Below are 17102 nucleotides of genomic sequence, written 5' to 3'. Positions count from 1 at the left end.
TTGGATGAAGTGGTTTTGTGTATTTTAATTTATATTTACTCTTTGCTTATTAGCTATGTTTCTTTGTTTTATATTTATTTATTTTTTAAAAAGATTTTTATTTATTTTTAGAGAGGGGAAGGGAGAGAGAGGGAGAAAAACATTGATATATGGTTGCATCTCATGCGCCTCCTGTTGGGCACCTGACCTGCAACCCAGGCATGTGCCCTACACAGGGAATTGAACCTGCAACCCTTTGCTTTGCAGGCTGGAGCTCAATCCACTGAACCACACCAGCTAGGGCTATTTTATTTTTTTTAATTGGTTGGGTTTTTGTTTTTTTTTATTGTTTATAGGGTTTACAGCATACATCTCTGACTTACCAGTCTACCGTGACCACTAGTCTACTACTAATACTGCTTTACAATAACCTTACAGCACTATGCTTCCATTTTCCCTCTTATTGGTAGTATTTTCATCATGTTTTAATTATAGCTGTATTATAAACACAATACTTTGTTAACTGTTTTTGTTTTAAACAGATACTGTCTTTTATAGAAATTACAAAATGTGAAAAAATGTATTTTACATTTTACCCACATACTTACTATTTCTAGTGTTATTCATTACTTTATGTAGATCCAAATTTCCATCTGGCGTTGTTTTCCTTCTGCCTAAAGAACTTACTTTAACATTTCTTAGTAAAGGTCTACTGGCAATGAATACACTCTGCTTTTGCTTGTCTGGAAGAGGGTTTATTTTGCCTTCATTTCTGTTAATGTAAACCATTATTTTCTAATGCAGTTTTACAGTGTTATTAATCCTGTCAGTGTATTGCTCTGGCTGATGTGGCTCAGTGGATTGCACACCACCCTGTGAACCAAAAGTTCTCTGGTTCAGTTCCCAGTCATGGCACATGCCCCCGTTGCCAGCCGTGTCTCCAGTTTGGGGGCATGTGAGAGGCGGCCGATTGATGTTTTTTTCACACGTTAATGTTTATCTCCCTCTCTTTCTCCCTCCCCAACTCTCAAATAAAATATTTTTAAAAATTAAATAAAATTCCATAAGTGTATTTTTAAAATTTCAGATAGTATCATTTTTATCTCTAAGTTCTCGTTGAGTCTTTAACATCTTCTGTTTCTCTCATTATGTCCATGTTTTTCTTAATATCCTCAAGCATAATTACAAGACATTTTTAGATTAATATTTTAATTTTTTATCCTCACCTGAAGACATGCTTATTGATTTGGGGGGCGGGGGGTGGAAGGAAACATCAATTCCAGAGAGAAACATGGATCAGTTGCCTCTTGTACATGCTCTGACCAGGGACTAATAAACCCATATGTTGCTAGGCTTGTGCCCTGACCAGGAATTAAACCTGCAACCTTTTGGTTTACAGGAAGATGCTCCAGCCAACTGAGCCACACTGGCCAGGGCTACACGGTTTTTTTGATAGCTGTTTCAAAGGTCCTTGTGTGCTAATCCCATCATCTTTTGTTTCTAGGTGTTTCTGTTCATTGATTTTTCTTTTGGTTATTTCTACTTTGTATGCCATGGTAATTTGAGTGCATGTTAGAAATTGAATTTTATATAGTTGATTTATGGGTTTTGTTGTATTCCTTTAAAGGGTATTGCGTTGTGTTTTCGTGTGTAGTTTAGTAATTTGTGGATTAGTTTGAGCCTTTGGAGGCTTGCTTTAAGCTTGGTTATGGCCAATCCAGAGCACCTGTTGTTTGGGGATAATTTACCTACCCTATTAAGTTGATAGCTTTCTGGGGACTCTACCCAGTTCCCTTGTAGTGTAAGGTCCCTACTCTAGCTGGTGGCAACACAAACTGTTGCCAGCTTTATATGAGCTGGGGGACTTGTTCAGCTTACTGACCTCTGGTGGTTCTTTCTCTGACCTGGGAGGTTTATAGCATATAGGTTGGGACTCAGTCAAAAACTAGGGGGAATCTCTTCATGGATCTCCAGAGATCTCTTTTCATGTACCTTTCTTCTCTTCAGGACTTCTACCCCACAATTTCTAGCTGCTTTGGCCACCAGAACTCTAATCTTGGTCTCTTCAATTCAGTGCGACTGGTGGGCTCTGTTTTCCTTATCCCTCCATGTTTGTGCTGCAGTGTGGAAACTGCCACTAGGCAGTAAGCGAGGCCATTGTGGGGCTCACTTCATTTGTTTCCCTTTTCTCAAGGTTCTTAGTCTGCGTTGCCTGTTTGCCAGTTTTCTGAAAATGCTGTTTTATATATTGAAATCTTTTATATATGAAATCTTTTAGTTTTCTAGTTGTTTATAGTGAGAAGGCAGTTTCTGTGGCCCCATTAGTTTTTATTCCCTCTGTTAATTTTTCATAGTTTCTTTTCTCATCCCTTATTCTCCCCCTACCCACCCTAGGATTATGTGCCGTAGTTGGTCTTACTTTTTAACCAAATTTTCACACTTTTCATTATATTCATAAAATTGTGAAGATATCAGCACTAATTCCAGAACATTTCATCACCCCAAACAGAAACTGTACCCATTAGCAATAACTCACTTCCTATTGTTCCCCATTCCAGCCCCTGGCAACCACTAATCTACTTTCTGTCTCTATGGATTTGTCTATTCTGGCTATTTCATATAGATGGGATCATATAAACGTATGTGACCTTTTTTGTCTGGCCTCTTTCACTTAGCATAATGTTTTCAATATTTATATTTTAGCATGTATCAGTACTTAAGTCCTTTTCATGACTGAATAATAGTCCATCATATAAATATACCACATTTTGTGTATCCATTTGTCAGTTAATAGAGATTTGGGTTTTTTTTACCCCACTTTTTGAATATTAGGAATAATGCTGTTATGAAATTTGTGTACACATTTTTGTATGGACATATGTTTTCATATTTCTTGGTTATATACCTATGAATAAAATTGCAGGGTTACATGGTAACTCTGTTTTAACTTTCTGAGGAAGTGCCAGACTTTTTTTTTTTAAGTTTTTATTACTTAGTTTTAGAGAGAAGGGAAGGGAGGGAGAAAGAGATGGGGACCAGGCTGCAACCCAGGCGTGTACTTTTACCAGGAATCAAACTGGAGACCTTGAGCTTTGTGGGATGATGCTCAATCAGCTGAGCCATGCTGGTCAGGTCTGCCAGACTGGCTTTCAAAGTGGTCTTACCATTTTACATTTGTACCAGTAGTATATGGGAGTTCCATTTTCTCTGCATCCTTGCTCACACTAGTCACTGTCTTATGGCCACTTCAGTGGGTGTTAAGCAGTATCTCCTGGTGGTTTTGATTTATATGTACTTCCCTAATGACTTTGAGTTGATATCTTTCATGAGAAGTAGGGACAGTATAACTAACTGGATTAAGTAGTCCATTGCCTCCCTGTCCCCCACCCAATGGCTCATCTGCAATTTACTTCTTTCCCACTTCCTTCAGATTGTGAATAAGTGGAACACAGCTCTTATTGGCCTTATGACATACTTTCGGGAAGCTGTGGTAAATACCCAGGAGCTCCTGGACTTGCTAGTGAAGTGTGAGAACAAGATCCAGACACGTATCAAGATTGGCCTCAACTCCAAGATGCCGAGTCGATTCCCCCCTGTTGTGTTCTACACCCCTAAGGAGTTGGGTGGACTCGGCATGCTCTCAATGGGTCATGTGCTTATCCCCCAATCTGACCTCAGGTAGGCCTTGGTGGAAAATCTTGTTAAACACTGAGGGAAGGCTATGTTTCTTTCCTTTTAGACTTTATTTCTTCTCTAATCTTGATTGTACCCCAAAACAGGTGGTCCAAGCAGACAGATGTAGGTATCACACACTTTCGTTCAGGAATGAGCCATGAAGAAGACCAGCTGATTCCCAACTTGTACCGCTACATACAGCCATGGGAGAGTGAGTTTATTGATTCTCAGCGGGTCTGGGCTGAGTATGCACTCAAGAGACAAGAAGCCATTGCTCAGAACAGGTGGGCATCCAGGAAGACATGGCAGTCTGGTTGGGGGTGGGGGTGACCTTTGTGCCCTGTATGACGTCTTTTTATGGAGATAAGAATGTAGGTTCTACATGTGACCCTCCTTATCCTTGGTTAGGAGGTATGCGGAACTCTTCATATGAGCACATTTGACTTTGATCTTTTTTTCTTTGGCAGACGACTGACGTTAGAAGATCTAGAAGATTCATGGGATCGTGGCATTCCTCGAATCAATACCCTCTTCCAGAAGGACCGGCACACATTGGCTTATGATAAGGGCTGGCGTGTTCGAACTGACTTTAAGCAGTACCAGGTACCTGGAGGGGATAATGCAGAGATTTTTCCTGAATCAAGAGACTCCATGGTCATGCTGGGAATTTGGGGTGGTAGGCACCTAGAGGCTTGACCATACTTTTCTTTGCATCTAGGTTTTGAAGCAGAACCCTTTCTGGTGGACACACCAGCGGCATGATGGAAAGCTCTGGAACCTGAACAACTACCGTACAGATATGATCCAGGCCCTGGGTGGTGTGGAAGGCATTCTGGAACACACTCTTTTCAAGGGCACTTACTTTCCTACCTGGGAGGGGCTTTTCTGGTGAGGAGTCTTTCTTCCCCTTACAGTGACCTATTACAACTGTCTGAGCTCATCCCTGGTATTCCTTTGTTCTGTTGTGGTTTGTTGCACCTAGGAGGTCAACAGCACTGTGGGAAATAGCACGACATCACTTTACCTGGTCTCTTCTGCTTCGCAGGGAGAAGGCCAGTGGTTTTGAGGAGTCTATGAAGTGGAAGAAGCTAACTAATGCTCAGAGATCAGGATTGAACCAGATTCCCAATCGCAGATTCACCCTCTGGTGGTCCCCAACCATCAACCGAGCCAATGTGAGTGTGACTGGTAGACTTGGGAGATCAGAAGCTAAAAAATAAGTGTTTCTGCTTCCTTAATTATGTCCTGAGAACCAAAGTTTCTTGATCTCTGGTGTCACTCTTTTTTTTCTGCCAGGTATATGTAGGCTTTCAGGTGCAGCTAGACCTGACAGGTATCTTCATGCACGGCAAGATCCCCACACTGAAGATCTCTCTCATCCAGATCTTCCGAGCTCACTTGTGGCAGAAGATCCATGAGAGCATCGTTATGGATTTGTGCCAGGTGGGCTAGAATTGAGGGCGGAGGATGATGAGAAAAGTCAGGTCACCAAGCCCTTATGGGGCATTTACCCTGGAAGCTCTTGCGACAAGACTTCTGTTGTGGTATTGGGTGCCACATTATCTTAAGTTCTACAAGCCTTTATTCTAAGTGGGCTTCCATAGCCAGTCGTAACCTTTCCACTTTTGCCTCCAGGTGTTTGATCAGGAACTGGATGCACTGGAAATTGAGACAGTACAAAAGGAGACAATCCACCCCCGAAAGTCCTATAAAATGAACTCTTCCTGTGCAGATATCCTGCTCTTTGCTTCCTATAAGTGGAATGTTTCCCGGCCCTCGTTGCTGGCAGACTCCAAGTACGTGCCTTATGACTCAGCCCTAGGCACCCAGGAACCTTAGTTTACTGTTCTTCTAGTAGTGCCATGGGAATTGTCCCTGCCAGGCTTTTTTCTAACTTGGAGCCAGTGCTACCCCTGCATCCTGGGGGCACCCTCAGCCAAGCTGCTGATTCTCTGGGGAGCAGACAGAGGGCTTGGTTTTAAGATTTAGATGTAGTGGTTGAGAGATGTAGTGGTTGTGTTGGTGGCATTCTTGGAAGCCTGGATCCTGACCCCTCTCCACCCTCAGGGATGTGATGGACAGCACCACCACTCAGAAGTATTGGATTGACATCCAGTTGCGCTGGGGGGATTATGATTCTCATGACATTGAGCGCTATGCCCGGGCCAAGTTCTTGGACTACACCACAGACAACATGAGTATCTACCCTTCACCCACGGGTGTGCTTATTGCCATTGACCTGGCCTATAACCTGCACAGGTAAGGCGGGGTTCAGAAGCATATATTTTCCATCAGCCCCACACTTTAACATACATGTTTTAGTTTGCCCAGGTGAGATGAGGTTTGGCTCTTCCCTCTTCTGTATCACTGACTCTTTCTTCCCTGCCTCCGTGTATACCAGCAGACGCTTATTAGCCTGGCCAACAATCTCCTCCTCTGTAGAATTGCAGTTCGCCTTGTTCCTGAGGCTACCAGCCTTGTCTAACTTCTTTTGCCCCTTCCACCTTCACAGTGCCTATGGAAACTGGTTTCCAGGCAGCAAGCCTCTCATACAGCAGGCCATGGCCAAGATCATGAAAGCAAACCCTGCCTTGTATGTGTTACGTGAACGGATTCGCAAGGGGCTGCAGCTCTATTCATCTGAGCCCACTGAGCCTTATCTGTCTTCTCAGAACTACGGTGAACTTTTCTCCAACCAGATTATTTGGTTTGTGGATGACACCAATGTCTACAGAGTGACTATTCACAAGGTGGGAAGGGTTATAGTCAGCGTGGGGTGTGGGACTCTAGATGCCTTTGGGAGGGTGTTAGGGAAAGTGTGTGCCTATTAGAATGAAGGCAGGATGGTTGTGTCTAGGCCGTGCTAACTGATGTAATTGTTCTTTAGACTTTTGAAGGGAACTTGACAACCAAGCCCATCAATGGGGCCATCTTCATCTTCAACCCACGCACAGGGCAGCTGTTCCTTAAGATAATCCACACATCTGTGTGGGCTGGACAGAAGCGCTTGGGACAGGTGAGCTGGTTAAAGCACCAAGAAGCTGTAGAAACTTGCTCTTAATCTTTGGTGTGTGGGGATGATTGAGTGAGTTATGTGTGAGAGAAGGACTCTCCTCTATTTTCCTCTGAAAGATTGAGGACATCTCATTTGAACTCTTTCTTTGAATTACTTAACTTGGGAAGTATTCTATAGGAGGACCAAGAGTGTATGTGGTCCTTTATTACCTTACCAGCTGGTCTCCCTGCTTTCTGAATTGCCTACCTATAACCTCTCTTGAACAGATCTACCAAAAATCATCTTTCTAAAGGGAACGAGCATTCTTAAAGTGTCACTTTCACCAAATTTCTTCTCTACATCAAAGCCTTTGGTTGCCCCTTACTGCTGAATTAATTCTTTTTTGGCTTCAAAGACACTTGATATCTGACTGAGCTGTCACCCGTCCAGCTGCAACTTCTCTTCCTTTTTAGCATGTTCCTCTTGCTATAAGTCCAGGGTCCTAGTATCCCAAAACCCTGCTACTCCTCTCCACCTTTGTGGCTTTGCTCCTATATCTACAGAAACATCAGTCAGTTGCCTCTTGCATGTCCCCAACTGGGGACCTGGCCTGCCACCCAGGCATGTGCCCTGACCAGGGATCAAACTGATAACCTTCTGTTTCACAGGCTGGCGCTCAATCCACTGAGCCACACCAGCCAGGGCTAGTCTTAATTTCTTTTATCCCTGACATAGTGTAGTATAAACAAATACCAAGTTGTATGAGTTTTCTGTAGGTTGAAAAACCCTTTTTGGGCAAGACCATTTTATTTTACCTCCAAAGTACCTAACATTCAATAGCAGTGCTCAATAGAAACATAGTTTGATTATTTTAAGACTAGGAACGTCTGTTTTAGTTTACCTGGGAGGGCGGGAACTGAATTTTCATTTCCTTCTCTTGCTTTTTAGTTGGCCAAGTGGAAGACGGCTGAGGAGGTGGCTGCTCTGATCCGGTCTCTCCCTGTGGAAGAGCAGCCCAAGCAGATCATTGTCACCAGAAAGGGCATGCTGGACCCACTGGAGGTGAGAGGTGGGGAAGGTAGAAGAAAGGAAGGCTGAGGCCTGTAGGCTCTGTTGCTAATCTTGGATTTGATCTTGTCTCAGGTGCACTTGCTGGACTTCCCCAATATTGTGATCAAAGGATCAGAGCTCCAGCTCCCCTTCCAGGCTTGTCTCAAGGTGGAAAAGTTTGGGGACCTCATCCTGAAAGCCACTGAGCCCCAGATGGTTCTCTTTAACCTCTATGATGACTGGCTCAAGACTATCTCATCTTACACGGTATGAAGCCAGCTCACAAAGAGGGTCACTTTAAGAGGAGTGGGTTTGAGGCCACGAGAAGGTCCTGTGCCTTGGCTTTAACCACAGGCCCCTTATGCGGGGGCCATTTTCACATCTCCAGCCTGTGGACAGCACCCCTGTGCTCTGCATATCAAGTTGACTCACGTTGAAGGGGTAGGGAATAGCACCTTAGAATTGGAAATCAATTCCTGGGTTCCCTGGAAGAGCGGTATCCAGGCAGGGGAAGAACATCAAGCGGCTGGCCTTCCCTGACACGGCCTCCTCTTTTCCTAGGCTTTCTCCCGCCTCATCTTGATTCTGCGTGCCCTGCATGTGAACAATGACCGGGCGAAGGTGATCCTGAAGCCAGACAAGACTACCATTACAGAACCACACCACATCTGGCCCACTCTGACCGACGAGGAGTGGATTAAGGTGGAGGTGCAGCTCAAGGATCTTATCTTGGCTGACTATGGCAAGAAAAACAAGTGAGTGTGGTGGTGGCGAGACAGGCGGAGGATCCAAAAAGAGGGAAATGAGTGGCTCAGTATACGGCTTCTGGGCTTTTTGAAACATTTAGGCACAGACATTTCTCCAACAATTGTCCTGGGTGATGCCTATAGAAGAAGGGAAGGCAGGGTCTTCAGATGGTGAAAGAAGTGTCTGTGCTTTGGGGCTTCATGTTGATTTTTGGGGGCATTGTGTTTCAGCAGAGGCACTGTTGCCGTTTTGAGTGGGCTATTTTTTTTTCTTTTAAAGATTTTATTTATTTTGAGAGAGAGGGGAAGGAGGTAGAAAGAGAGGGAGAGAACATCAATGTGTGGTTGCCTCTTGCACACCCCCAACTGGGGACCTGGCCCAAAACCCAGGCATGTGCCCTGACTGGAATCAAACCCGCGACCTTTTGGTTTGCTGGCTGGCACTCAGTTTACTGAGCCATACCAGCCAAGGCACTAGGAGACTTTTTTTAAAAGGTTTTGTTTATCTTTAGAGAAAGGGAGGGAGAGAAACACCAGTGTGTGGTTGCCTGTCATACGCCCCCAACTAGGGACCTGGCCCACAACCCAGGCATGTGCCTTGGCTGGGAATTGAACCAGTAACCCTTTGGTTTGTAGGCCTGTGCTCAGTCCACTGAGCAACACCAGCCAGGGCTTCCTAGGGCACTTTTTGTCAAGGAAAAGTGGGAGGTATGGATGCTGAGCAGGTTTGAACGTAGCTGAAAAGTGCATGTGAACAGGGCCATTCTGGGGTGTGACGATTCTTATCAGTATTAGCACATCTCCACTTCACACTTCCTTTATAAGTGTCACTCGAGGATTGTCTAGGGTAGCATGGTCTCCCCTGTACCACCAAGTTACATTCTTGCCATTGAGGCATAAGTGACCAAGGAGAAGGGATCACTGTGGTATGACCCATTGTCCCCACAGTGTGAACGTGGCATCCCTGACACAGTCAGAAATTCGAGACATCATCCTGGGAATGGAGATCTCAGCACCCTCACAGCAGCGGCAGCAGATAGCGGAGATTGAGAAGCAGACCAAGGAACAGTCGCAGCTGACTGCAACACAGACGCGTACTGTGAACAAGCATGGTGATGAGATCATCACCTCCACCACCAGCAACTACGAGACCCAGACTTTTTCATCTAAAACTGAATGGAGGGTCAGGTACTGTAAGGGGCGAGAGGGGTAGGGATGGAAGGGCCTGCTGGTGCTCCCTAAGGTGCTTGGGTTGAGAAGTGCTCACATCCCTTTCTGTTTTTAGGGCCATCTCAGCTGCCAACCTGCACCTAAGGACCAATCACATCTATGTTTCATCTGATGACATCAAGGAGACTGGTTACACCTATATCCTTCCCAAGAATGTGCTTAAGAAGTTCATTTGCATATCGGACCTTCGGGCCCAGGTTAGTGTGCTCAGCTAGGCCATAGTCACAGGGTGTGCCCAAACATTTTATGTGTCTAAAACTCACCTAAGTTTTCTGGAACTGGAGATGCTGTTTTCAAGATTCATAGATAGGTAAACATACAAGGATAGCCTAAGGAGCAAGGGCAGTTTTGGCTCTACCAGATACCAAAACATTATAAATTTATGGAAGTTAAGAGAATAGCATATAGTCAAACAGATTCATGTGTATGTAATAAATATGGTATATCAAGTCTGTAGGATTAAGGATGCCTTATAATATTGAAACAATTAACAAAAGGCAATCTAGATCCCTACCTCACACTACTTAGAAAAATAAAACCCAGGTGGAGTAAAGGTCTGAGTGTAAAATACTAAATAAACTGTAGAGTATTGGAAGAAAATACCACCTTAGTTTTGGGATAGACTTCTTAAAGAAGACACAAAGCATAAAGCCACAGTCACAATGAATAACTGGTTGGAGTGTCATCCCAAACACCGAGAAGGTTGTGGGCTTGATTCCTGGTCAGGGCACCTAGAGGATGCAACTGCTCAGTGCCTCTTTCTAAAATCAATAAAAACATGTCCTCAAGTGAACATTCTTTAAAAATTAAATAACGTGTGTGTGACAAGGGGTAAAGACAAACTAAAAACAGAAAGGAAATGTTTACATAAATCTAGACATAATGGATTAGGATTTGGAATAGGGAATAGTCAGAAGTTGATTTTTTTAAAAAGGATACCTGTAGAAGAATGGACAAAGAATATGAATGTAGTTCAGAAAAGGAACTACAGATGGCAAATATAATGAAAAAATGCTCATCTTTACTAGTAATCATGAGGATTCATGTGTTATAAAATTCCACATATGGCCTCTGTTTGGTGAACCTTAAAAGATTGTTAATATCCTTTGTGGGGGAGTTAATCGGGACACAGGTCCTCTTACCTTGTTAATGGCAATGTTAAATTTAAAATACCACCTAGAGTTGGTTTTAAAGGTATGTTCGTAAGCTGTGCACGTGTGTGCTCTTTTGTTTATGGATACTAAAATAATCAACTGCGGAGCATGTGAGCAGTGCAGATTCCTGGACCCCACCCAAGAGATTCTGATGTGGCAAGTCTGAGATGAGATCCATGTTTAATGTTGTGACCAAATACCCCAGGTGATTCTGATGTGGTAGATTCTGACTACATTTTGAGAAAGTCTGTCCTTGTTCTTGGGGGAGGGAAGGAAACACAGGGCTAACAGCCCAGAGTCTAGGCTGATACTAAGAATTGTTTTGGTTCTTGACCCCCTTGTCTACAGATTGCAGGATACCTGTATGGGGTGAGCCCCCCGGATAACCCCCAGGTGAAGGAGATCCGCTGCATCGTAATGGTACCACAGTGGGGCACCCACCAGACCGTGCACCTGCCTAGCCAGCTGCCCCAGCATGAGTACCTCAAGGTAATGGGGGTGTGGGAGAACAGGGGCTCTCTGCTCTCAGGGTGGGGGAGGGAGGGCAGGCCTGTTGTTCTCACCAGTGGAATTCCTGTCTGCAGATAGGGCTCTAAGTAGTTGTTCACTGCTCTTGACTATAGGAGATGGAACCCTTAGGTTGGATCCACACTCAGCCCAATGAGTCCCCCCAGCTATCACCCCAGGATGTCACCACCCATGCCAAGATCATGGCTGACAACCCGTCCTGGGATGGCGAGAAAACCATCATCATCACCTGCAGGTGGGCCGGAGCCCCCTTGGGAAGAAGTGTGGTGGGATTTGACATTGCAGGCCAGGGACCAGGATGGTGGCCTAAGCGCTGACGTTACCCTCATCGTTCTTTCAGCTTCACGCCAGGTTCCTGCACGCTGACAGCCTACAAACTGACACCCAGTGGCTACGAGTGGGGCCGCCAGAACACAGACAAGGGCAACAACCCCAAGGGCTACCTCCCTTCGCACTATGAGAGGGTCCAGATGCTGCTGTCAGACCGCTTCCTTGGCTTTTTCATGGTCCCTGCCCAGTCCTCATGGAACTACAACTTTATGGGTAAGTGGGGAGCACAGGGAAGTGGGGATGGGGTTAGGCCATCATCCTTAACGCTCAGGGCCTGACTGTTTTGGAGATGGGCCAGGGGCCCCAGTGGGGTGAGGCGGGCAGACCTCGTTAACATTGGACGTTTTCATCTACCCCAAGGTGTACGGCATGATCCCAACATGAAGTATGAGCTACAGCTGGCAAACCCCAAGGAGTTCTACCATGAGGTGCACAGGCCCTCCCACTTCCTCAACTTTGCCCTCCTGCAGGAGGGTGAGGTCTACTCCGCGGACCGAGAGGACCTCTACGCCTAGTTGTTTGCCATCCTCCTCCTGCTTCAGACTCCCCAAAGGCTCTGGAGACTCTTACCCCCACAGACAAGCTGTTGACATTCAGCAGCTTGGCCCCTTTTTCCTGTATTTTGTCCTCCTTGTATTGTGGACCTGGTGGCTTGTAATCCTGAACAGAGTATAATAAATTTTGTATAAATTGGAGTTGTGAAGTCGTCCCCCCCACCAGCTCAAATTCTGGGTGTAGGATTGCCAGGAGGCTGGGCTCTGCCTTGAGGGGAAAGGAGGGCCCCTATGAGGGGCTGTGGGGCTAAATATCCCCTAGACTTGGGGAACTGATGCTGGGGGTGGGGGGCTTTTACACTTTTACTACTTGACCACATTTGCTCATTTCACTCCAAAATACTTGCAGATCGTCACTCCTTGCTGCCATTTCCTGAGCCTAGAAGCTTGTGGCTTGCTCTCTGCAGCTGTGGTGCCCAGCCTAGCCCCTTAAGCTTTGTGTCACTCCTGACAGAGAAATAGGCACAGGGCTGGACAGTTGGCTGCCTCCGGCTGAGGCCAGTGACTGCCCTGGACTTCTCACCTCTTGCTCATGGGTTTGGCAGCCCAGTGGGGCCCCATGACTCCCGACATGGGGGTGGAGCCTGGGTTGGGCACCGGGGAGGGCTTGACAAAAGTGACCGCTTACCAGCCCTGAGCCTCAGCTTTTGGACGCCTGGCTGGAGGTTAGCTGTGCAGCTTCCTGTGACCTTGGGGACTTGAACTGGACGGCCCGGGGACCCGGGGCGCTGTCTCCACCCACGCTGTTTTGTTTTCCTTACTCGCTCCTCCCCTGTCGCTTCTACCCTACCCTCTACTGACCTAAACTGCTTCCTGGGCGGGAACTGCTTGGCTTTTCCGTGCACCAGTTAGAGTTGGGGGGGACTGGCAGCCCTTGGCCTCCGGGGTGCATGGAGCCCAGGAGGGCGGCGCCTGGGGAGCATGGCTGGGGGCCTCGAGGGGCCACGGGGGTGGAGACGGCCGCGGAGCTTGTGTACCATCTAGCCGGGGCCCTGAGCACTGAGCTGAAGGATCTAGCGCGCCGCTTCGGGCCGGAGGCTGTGGCCGGGCTCGTGCCTCTCGTGGTGCGGGCGCTGGAACTCCTAGAAAAGGCTGCAGTCGGGCCCGCCCCCGACTCGGTGAGTCACTGCCCGCTCTCTTCGCCACCCGTGGGGCTGGCCGGGTCCTAACCCTGAGAGCTCGGCCTCCCCAGCTGCAGGTGTCGGCGCTGCAGGCCGAACTGGAGCTGCAGCAGCTGCGCAAGGAGAACGAGCACCTCCGCAGAGAGTTGCGCTGCGGTCCACAGGGTGAGTGTGGCTTGGCAGGCGGTGGGGTGGGGGTGGGGGTGGGGGTGGGGGTGGGGGTGTCTGGGAGGCTCGGAGCCTACCTCCCGCGAGCCGCTGCCAAGACCACCCCTTTCTCAGAGGAGCGGGCTCTGCTGCGGCAGCTCAAGGAAGTGACCGATCGACAGCGGGATGAACTGCGGGCGCACAACCGTGACTTGCTGCAGCGCAGCCAAGAGACGGAGGCGGTGAGGGCGCAGAGAGGCAGGGGCGTGGGGCCGAGCTCCCTCGGCGCCGCGCCCACCAGCCCTACCCTTTGCTCCGTCCCTAGTTGCAGGAGCAGCTGCAGCGCCTCCTGCTGGTGAATGAGGAGTTGCGGCACAAGCTGGCCGCGGTGCAAACCCAGCTGCGCGCTGCACGGGACCGCGAGAGCGAGCGGGAGCTGCAGCGTCGAGGGGCCGTGGAGATGGCTCAGCAGCAGGCACGAGAACAGGCCGGGGGTCCTGGGTGTGAGCAGAGGCAGGTGCCCGAGCAGGTGAGCGCCGAAGCAGGAGTCCCGGGGACCCCTCAGGACCCGGTCAGTGCCCGCTAAGGTCAGGGACCCTTCCTAGTACTGACAGCATCTGGCACTTGGTGGGCACTCGGGAAAGGTTTGCTGTGCTGCGTAGCAGGCCCAGTGGGAAGTTGGAAGGTGGCATACAAGTATGCCCCCCCAAGCCAGCCTCTGTCCCACTCTGGTCTAGAGCACCCTGTCACCTGTTGTAGCGCCCTTGTTTCCCGAGTCTCCCTGCCAGTCACTCCCTCTAGCATTCCTGTGACGACCCAGGGGCAGAGAAGTGCCAACCAAGGCCGCCCTCAGACCAAGCCTGCCCTTCGCAGGAGGATGCCGCCCAGCAGCCACAGCAACCGTCTAACATAGGGCAGTGTGGCTTCAGTCGAGAGGAGCTTGAGCAGATCCTTCAGGAGCGGAATGAGCTCAAAGCCAATGTTTTTCTGCTGAAGGAGGAGTTGGCCTACTTCCAGCGGTGAGGACGCTGGGCAGGAGCTGGGAAGCTGAGGGGCTGCAGTCACCTGTTCCTGGGCCTCAGGTCACCTGCCTCATTCTTTGGCTCAGTGACATGTGCCAGGCACTGTGCTGGACACTGGAAGGTCATGAATCACACAGCCTCTGCCCTCCTGGGACTTCATCCAGTGAGGGGGGTGGACAGTGCAAAGGGTCACGAGGAGCAGTGACACCTAAGCTAAGGTTTGAGGGCTGTTAGTAAGGCACAGTGTTTCAAAAGAGGGTACTTTGGTGTGAGACTTACTGTTGGCATCTCGGTCACTTTTCCCCTGCCCTTTCCCCTCCCCTGTAGGGAGCTCCTCTCAGACCATAGGGTCCCTGGGCTTCTGCTGGAAGCCATGAAGGTGGCTGTCAGGAAGCAACGGAAGAAGATCAAGGCCAAGATGCTAGGGACCCCAGAGGAAGTGGAGAGCAGGCAAGTCCCGGCCTTCATTCCCACTGAGCCAGCGCTCCCTCTTCGTGCTGGCTTGATGACCCAGCCTGGTCATACTCTAACCCTGCCTGGCATCTCCTAAGTCTACAGACCGCTCAGGTTACCGCATTTAGCTTGCTGACCCCAACCCGGTTATTTTCTGAGTCTTTTGTCTCAGGCTGAGCCTATCACCGCAGCCTGGTTGCCCCCTGACTATGCCACTCTAGTCGCGTTTGAACTTGCTAACCTGGCCTGGTTATGTCCTGAGCCTGTTCTGTAGCCTGCGCCGCTGAGCCTGCCTCTGAGCCTGCCTCGTCACCCCCGGGCCTGCTGTCCTGAGCCTGCCATCCTTCTCTCTGGATCGCACTTGCCATCCTCGCTATGCCTCCTGCTGAAGAACCCCGCTAACGCTGTTCCTCCACATCCATTTTTCAGTTCCCTGTCCCAGCTGTATCTGTTTGTTCTCAGAGGGGTAAGACTGTGGCTGTGGGACCTCCACAGAAAGCCAAAAGGACTGGGTTCAAAGAGCGTCTGGGTTGGTGAACACACGCAGATGCGGGAGTAATGGCGGGCCCAAAGAGGGCACGGAAGCCCCGTGCCTTTTCCCCGTACTTTGCCCTCTGCACCTCTTCCGTCTGCCCATTCCTGACTTATATCCGTTATATCCTTTTATAATAAATCAGTAATCTAGTACGTAAAAAACCCCCGAGAAATGAAAAGTCTGTAACTACAGCCTGTCAGGGGCCTGTTGTCCATCAAGCTATAAAATAAAAGTCTCAGGATATCCTTCATCTCCCCAGTGTCTCCTCTCCAGACTTGGGGGTCGTGTTGTCATTCTGTCCTCCCCTGCCTGCTCCTGGGGGCCTCACAGAAGGCTGACCATAGCTGTAGTCCCGTTTCCCCTTTTGGCCTTGATAAATGACCCTCTTTTTCCTCTTTCCTCTGCCTCAGTGACGATGAGGATGGCTCATGGGTCCTGCTCTCCAGCCAAAAGGGAGACCACCCCCCGCCCACTGATTCCAGGATACAGAGTTTGTATGTTGGGGGAAGAGGAAGGGCAAAGGTGGTGGTGGTGAAGCGGGCCCCGCGACAGTTCTTTTCGGCATCCCGTTCCCTGCTCCCCCCACGCCCCCCCCCCCCGCGCTGTCCTGAGCTCCAAGCGTGCCTCTCGCCTTCTGCGCTTCTCTGACCCTGGCCCCTTCACTTCCCCACTACTTCACGCTGCCCTTTCTTCCTCCTATATCCCCGTTTCTCACTGTCCCCTGTCCTCAGCCCCTATCCTTGATCTCTCTGGCATCCAGGCTCAAAGTACCTCTCGGCTCTTCCCCTAGCTTTGGCCAGTGTTATAGGGGCGGAGCAGAGGCCCCCGAAACCAAGACCAGCAGCACAGCTCCTGGCGAGCTAGGGGGAGAAGAAGAGACCCCGCAGCAACCCCACGTGGAACTTACGGGCAGTTCCTGATCGGCCCTGCCCTACCCTCAGTGAACACCTTTGTCTGGGGGTCTCAGGTGCCCCAGAGGCTGGACTGTGGAGTCTGACTGTGGATGGATGTGTGACCTCAAGTGAGGACAGGGCTCCCTCCTTCCCAGCTCTCCCAGGCTCTTTCCCAATCTTGGCCTGACCCAGGGCATCGCTGGAGCTCGGCCTGTCTTCCTCCCCTATATCTCTGAGCTCAGCGACTGTCGTCAGATAAAAGTGCTTCGTCTGTGAGTCTCAGTTTCCCCATCCATGAAATGGAGAACTGACTATCTACCTCCCAGTGATTTGTGCAGATTGCCTAAACTAATGCAATAAAGTAACTGCCCGTGATACCCGGAAACTGTTCCATGTCTGTCTGTCACTAGTCTGCCCTCCCTTCCCCGCGGCTTGGGCAGGGGTGAGGGCAGGCTGAGGTTCCTCACAGGGTCTCCCTGGTCGTCACTGGGTGGGGAGGCTTCTCCCCGCTTGGGCCTCACTGAGGATATGACCTAATGGAAAATTGTAGCTGCCCCCCTCACCCCACCCCCTTGCCTGCTCCCGATACCCCATGGCTTACAGCTTCATCTTCCTTCCCTCTCCAGACTGAAACCAGCCCCTTAAGCCCCAACTCAGCACTTGGCACTGGCCCACCTTTCCCTCCCATTT

At 49.1% G+C, this 17102-nt stretch overlaps 2 protein-coding genes across 2 annotated transcripts in view; both read left to right on the top strand.

The window, feature by feature from the left end:
* PRPF8 (pre-mRNA processing factor 8) overlaps window positions 1–12375 on the top strand; it is a 31210-nt gene extending 18835 nt beyond the window's left edge. The window contains exons 25-43 of the mRNA XM_054573312.1: window positions 3410–3657; window positions 3759–3938; window positions 4122–4257; window positions 4373–4542; window positions 4700–4829; window positions 4951–5097; window positions 5290–5450; window positions 5722–5913; window positions 6167–6404; window positions 6542–6670; window positions 7598–7711; window positions 7793–7966; window positions 8261–8454; window positions 9394–9633; window positions 9731–9872; window positions 11178–11318; window positions 11453–11592; window positions 11698–11900; window positions 12048–12375. Of these exons, the coding sequence (XP_054429287.1) occupies window positions 3410–3657; window positions 3759–3938; window positions 4122–4257; window positions 4373–4542; window positions 4700–4829; window positions 4951–5097; window positions 5290–5450; window positions 5722–5913; window positions 6167–6404; window positions 6542–6670; window positions 7598–7711; window positions 7793–7966; window positions 8261–8454; window positions 9394–9633; window positions 9731–9872; window positions 11178–11318; window positions 11453–11592; window positions 11698–11900; window positions 12048–12202 (3234 nt within the window). The 3' untranslated portion in view covers window positions 12203–12375. The remainder of the gene's footprint in view (window positions 1–3409; window positions 3658–3758; window positions 3939–4121; window positions 4258–4372; window positions 4543–4699; window positions 4830–4950; window positions 5098–5289; window positions 5451–5721; window positions 5914–6166; window positions 6405–6541; window positions 6671–7597; window positions 7712–7792; window positions 7967–8260; window positions 8455–9393; window positions 9634–9730; window positions 9873–11177; window positions 11319–11452; window positions 11593–11697; window positions 11901–12047) is intronic.
* A 729-nt stretch (window positions 12376–13104) lies between these two features.
* Window positions 13105–16815, top strand: RILP (Rab interacting lysosomal protein). Its single transcript, XM_054573311.1, has 8 exons — window positions 13105–13359; window positions 13434–13527; window positions 13645–13751; window positions 13835–14038; window positions 14383–14528; window positions 14859–14981; window positions 15930–16013; window positions 16310–16815. Exons 1-8 carry the CDS (start codon window positions 13132–13134, stop codon window positions 16437–16439), a joined length of 1116 nt encoding a protein of 371 aa, XP_054429286.1. The 5' UTR covers window positions 13105–13131; the 3' UTR covers window positions 16440–16815.
* The last annotated feature ends 287 nt before the right edge of the window (window positions 16816–17102 follow it).

This window comes from Pteronotus mesoamericanus, unplaced genomic scaffold, assembly GCF_021234165.1.
Source record: "Pteronotus mesoamericanus isolate MK-2021 breed Mesoamerican mustached bat unplaced genomic scaffold, CSHL_Meso_final contig_246, whole genome shotgun sequence".
NCBI classification, from domain to species: Eukaryota; Metazoa; Chordata; class Mammalia; order Chiroptera; family Mormoopidae; genus Pteronotus; species Pteronotus mesoamericanus.
Note: the sequence above shows the minus strand (reverse complement) of the source record. Positions and strands in the feature narration are given on the sequence as shown.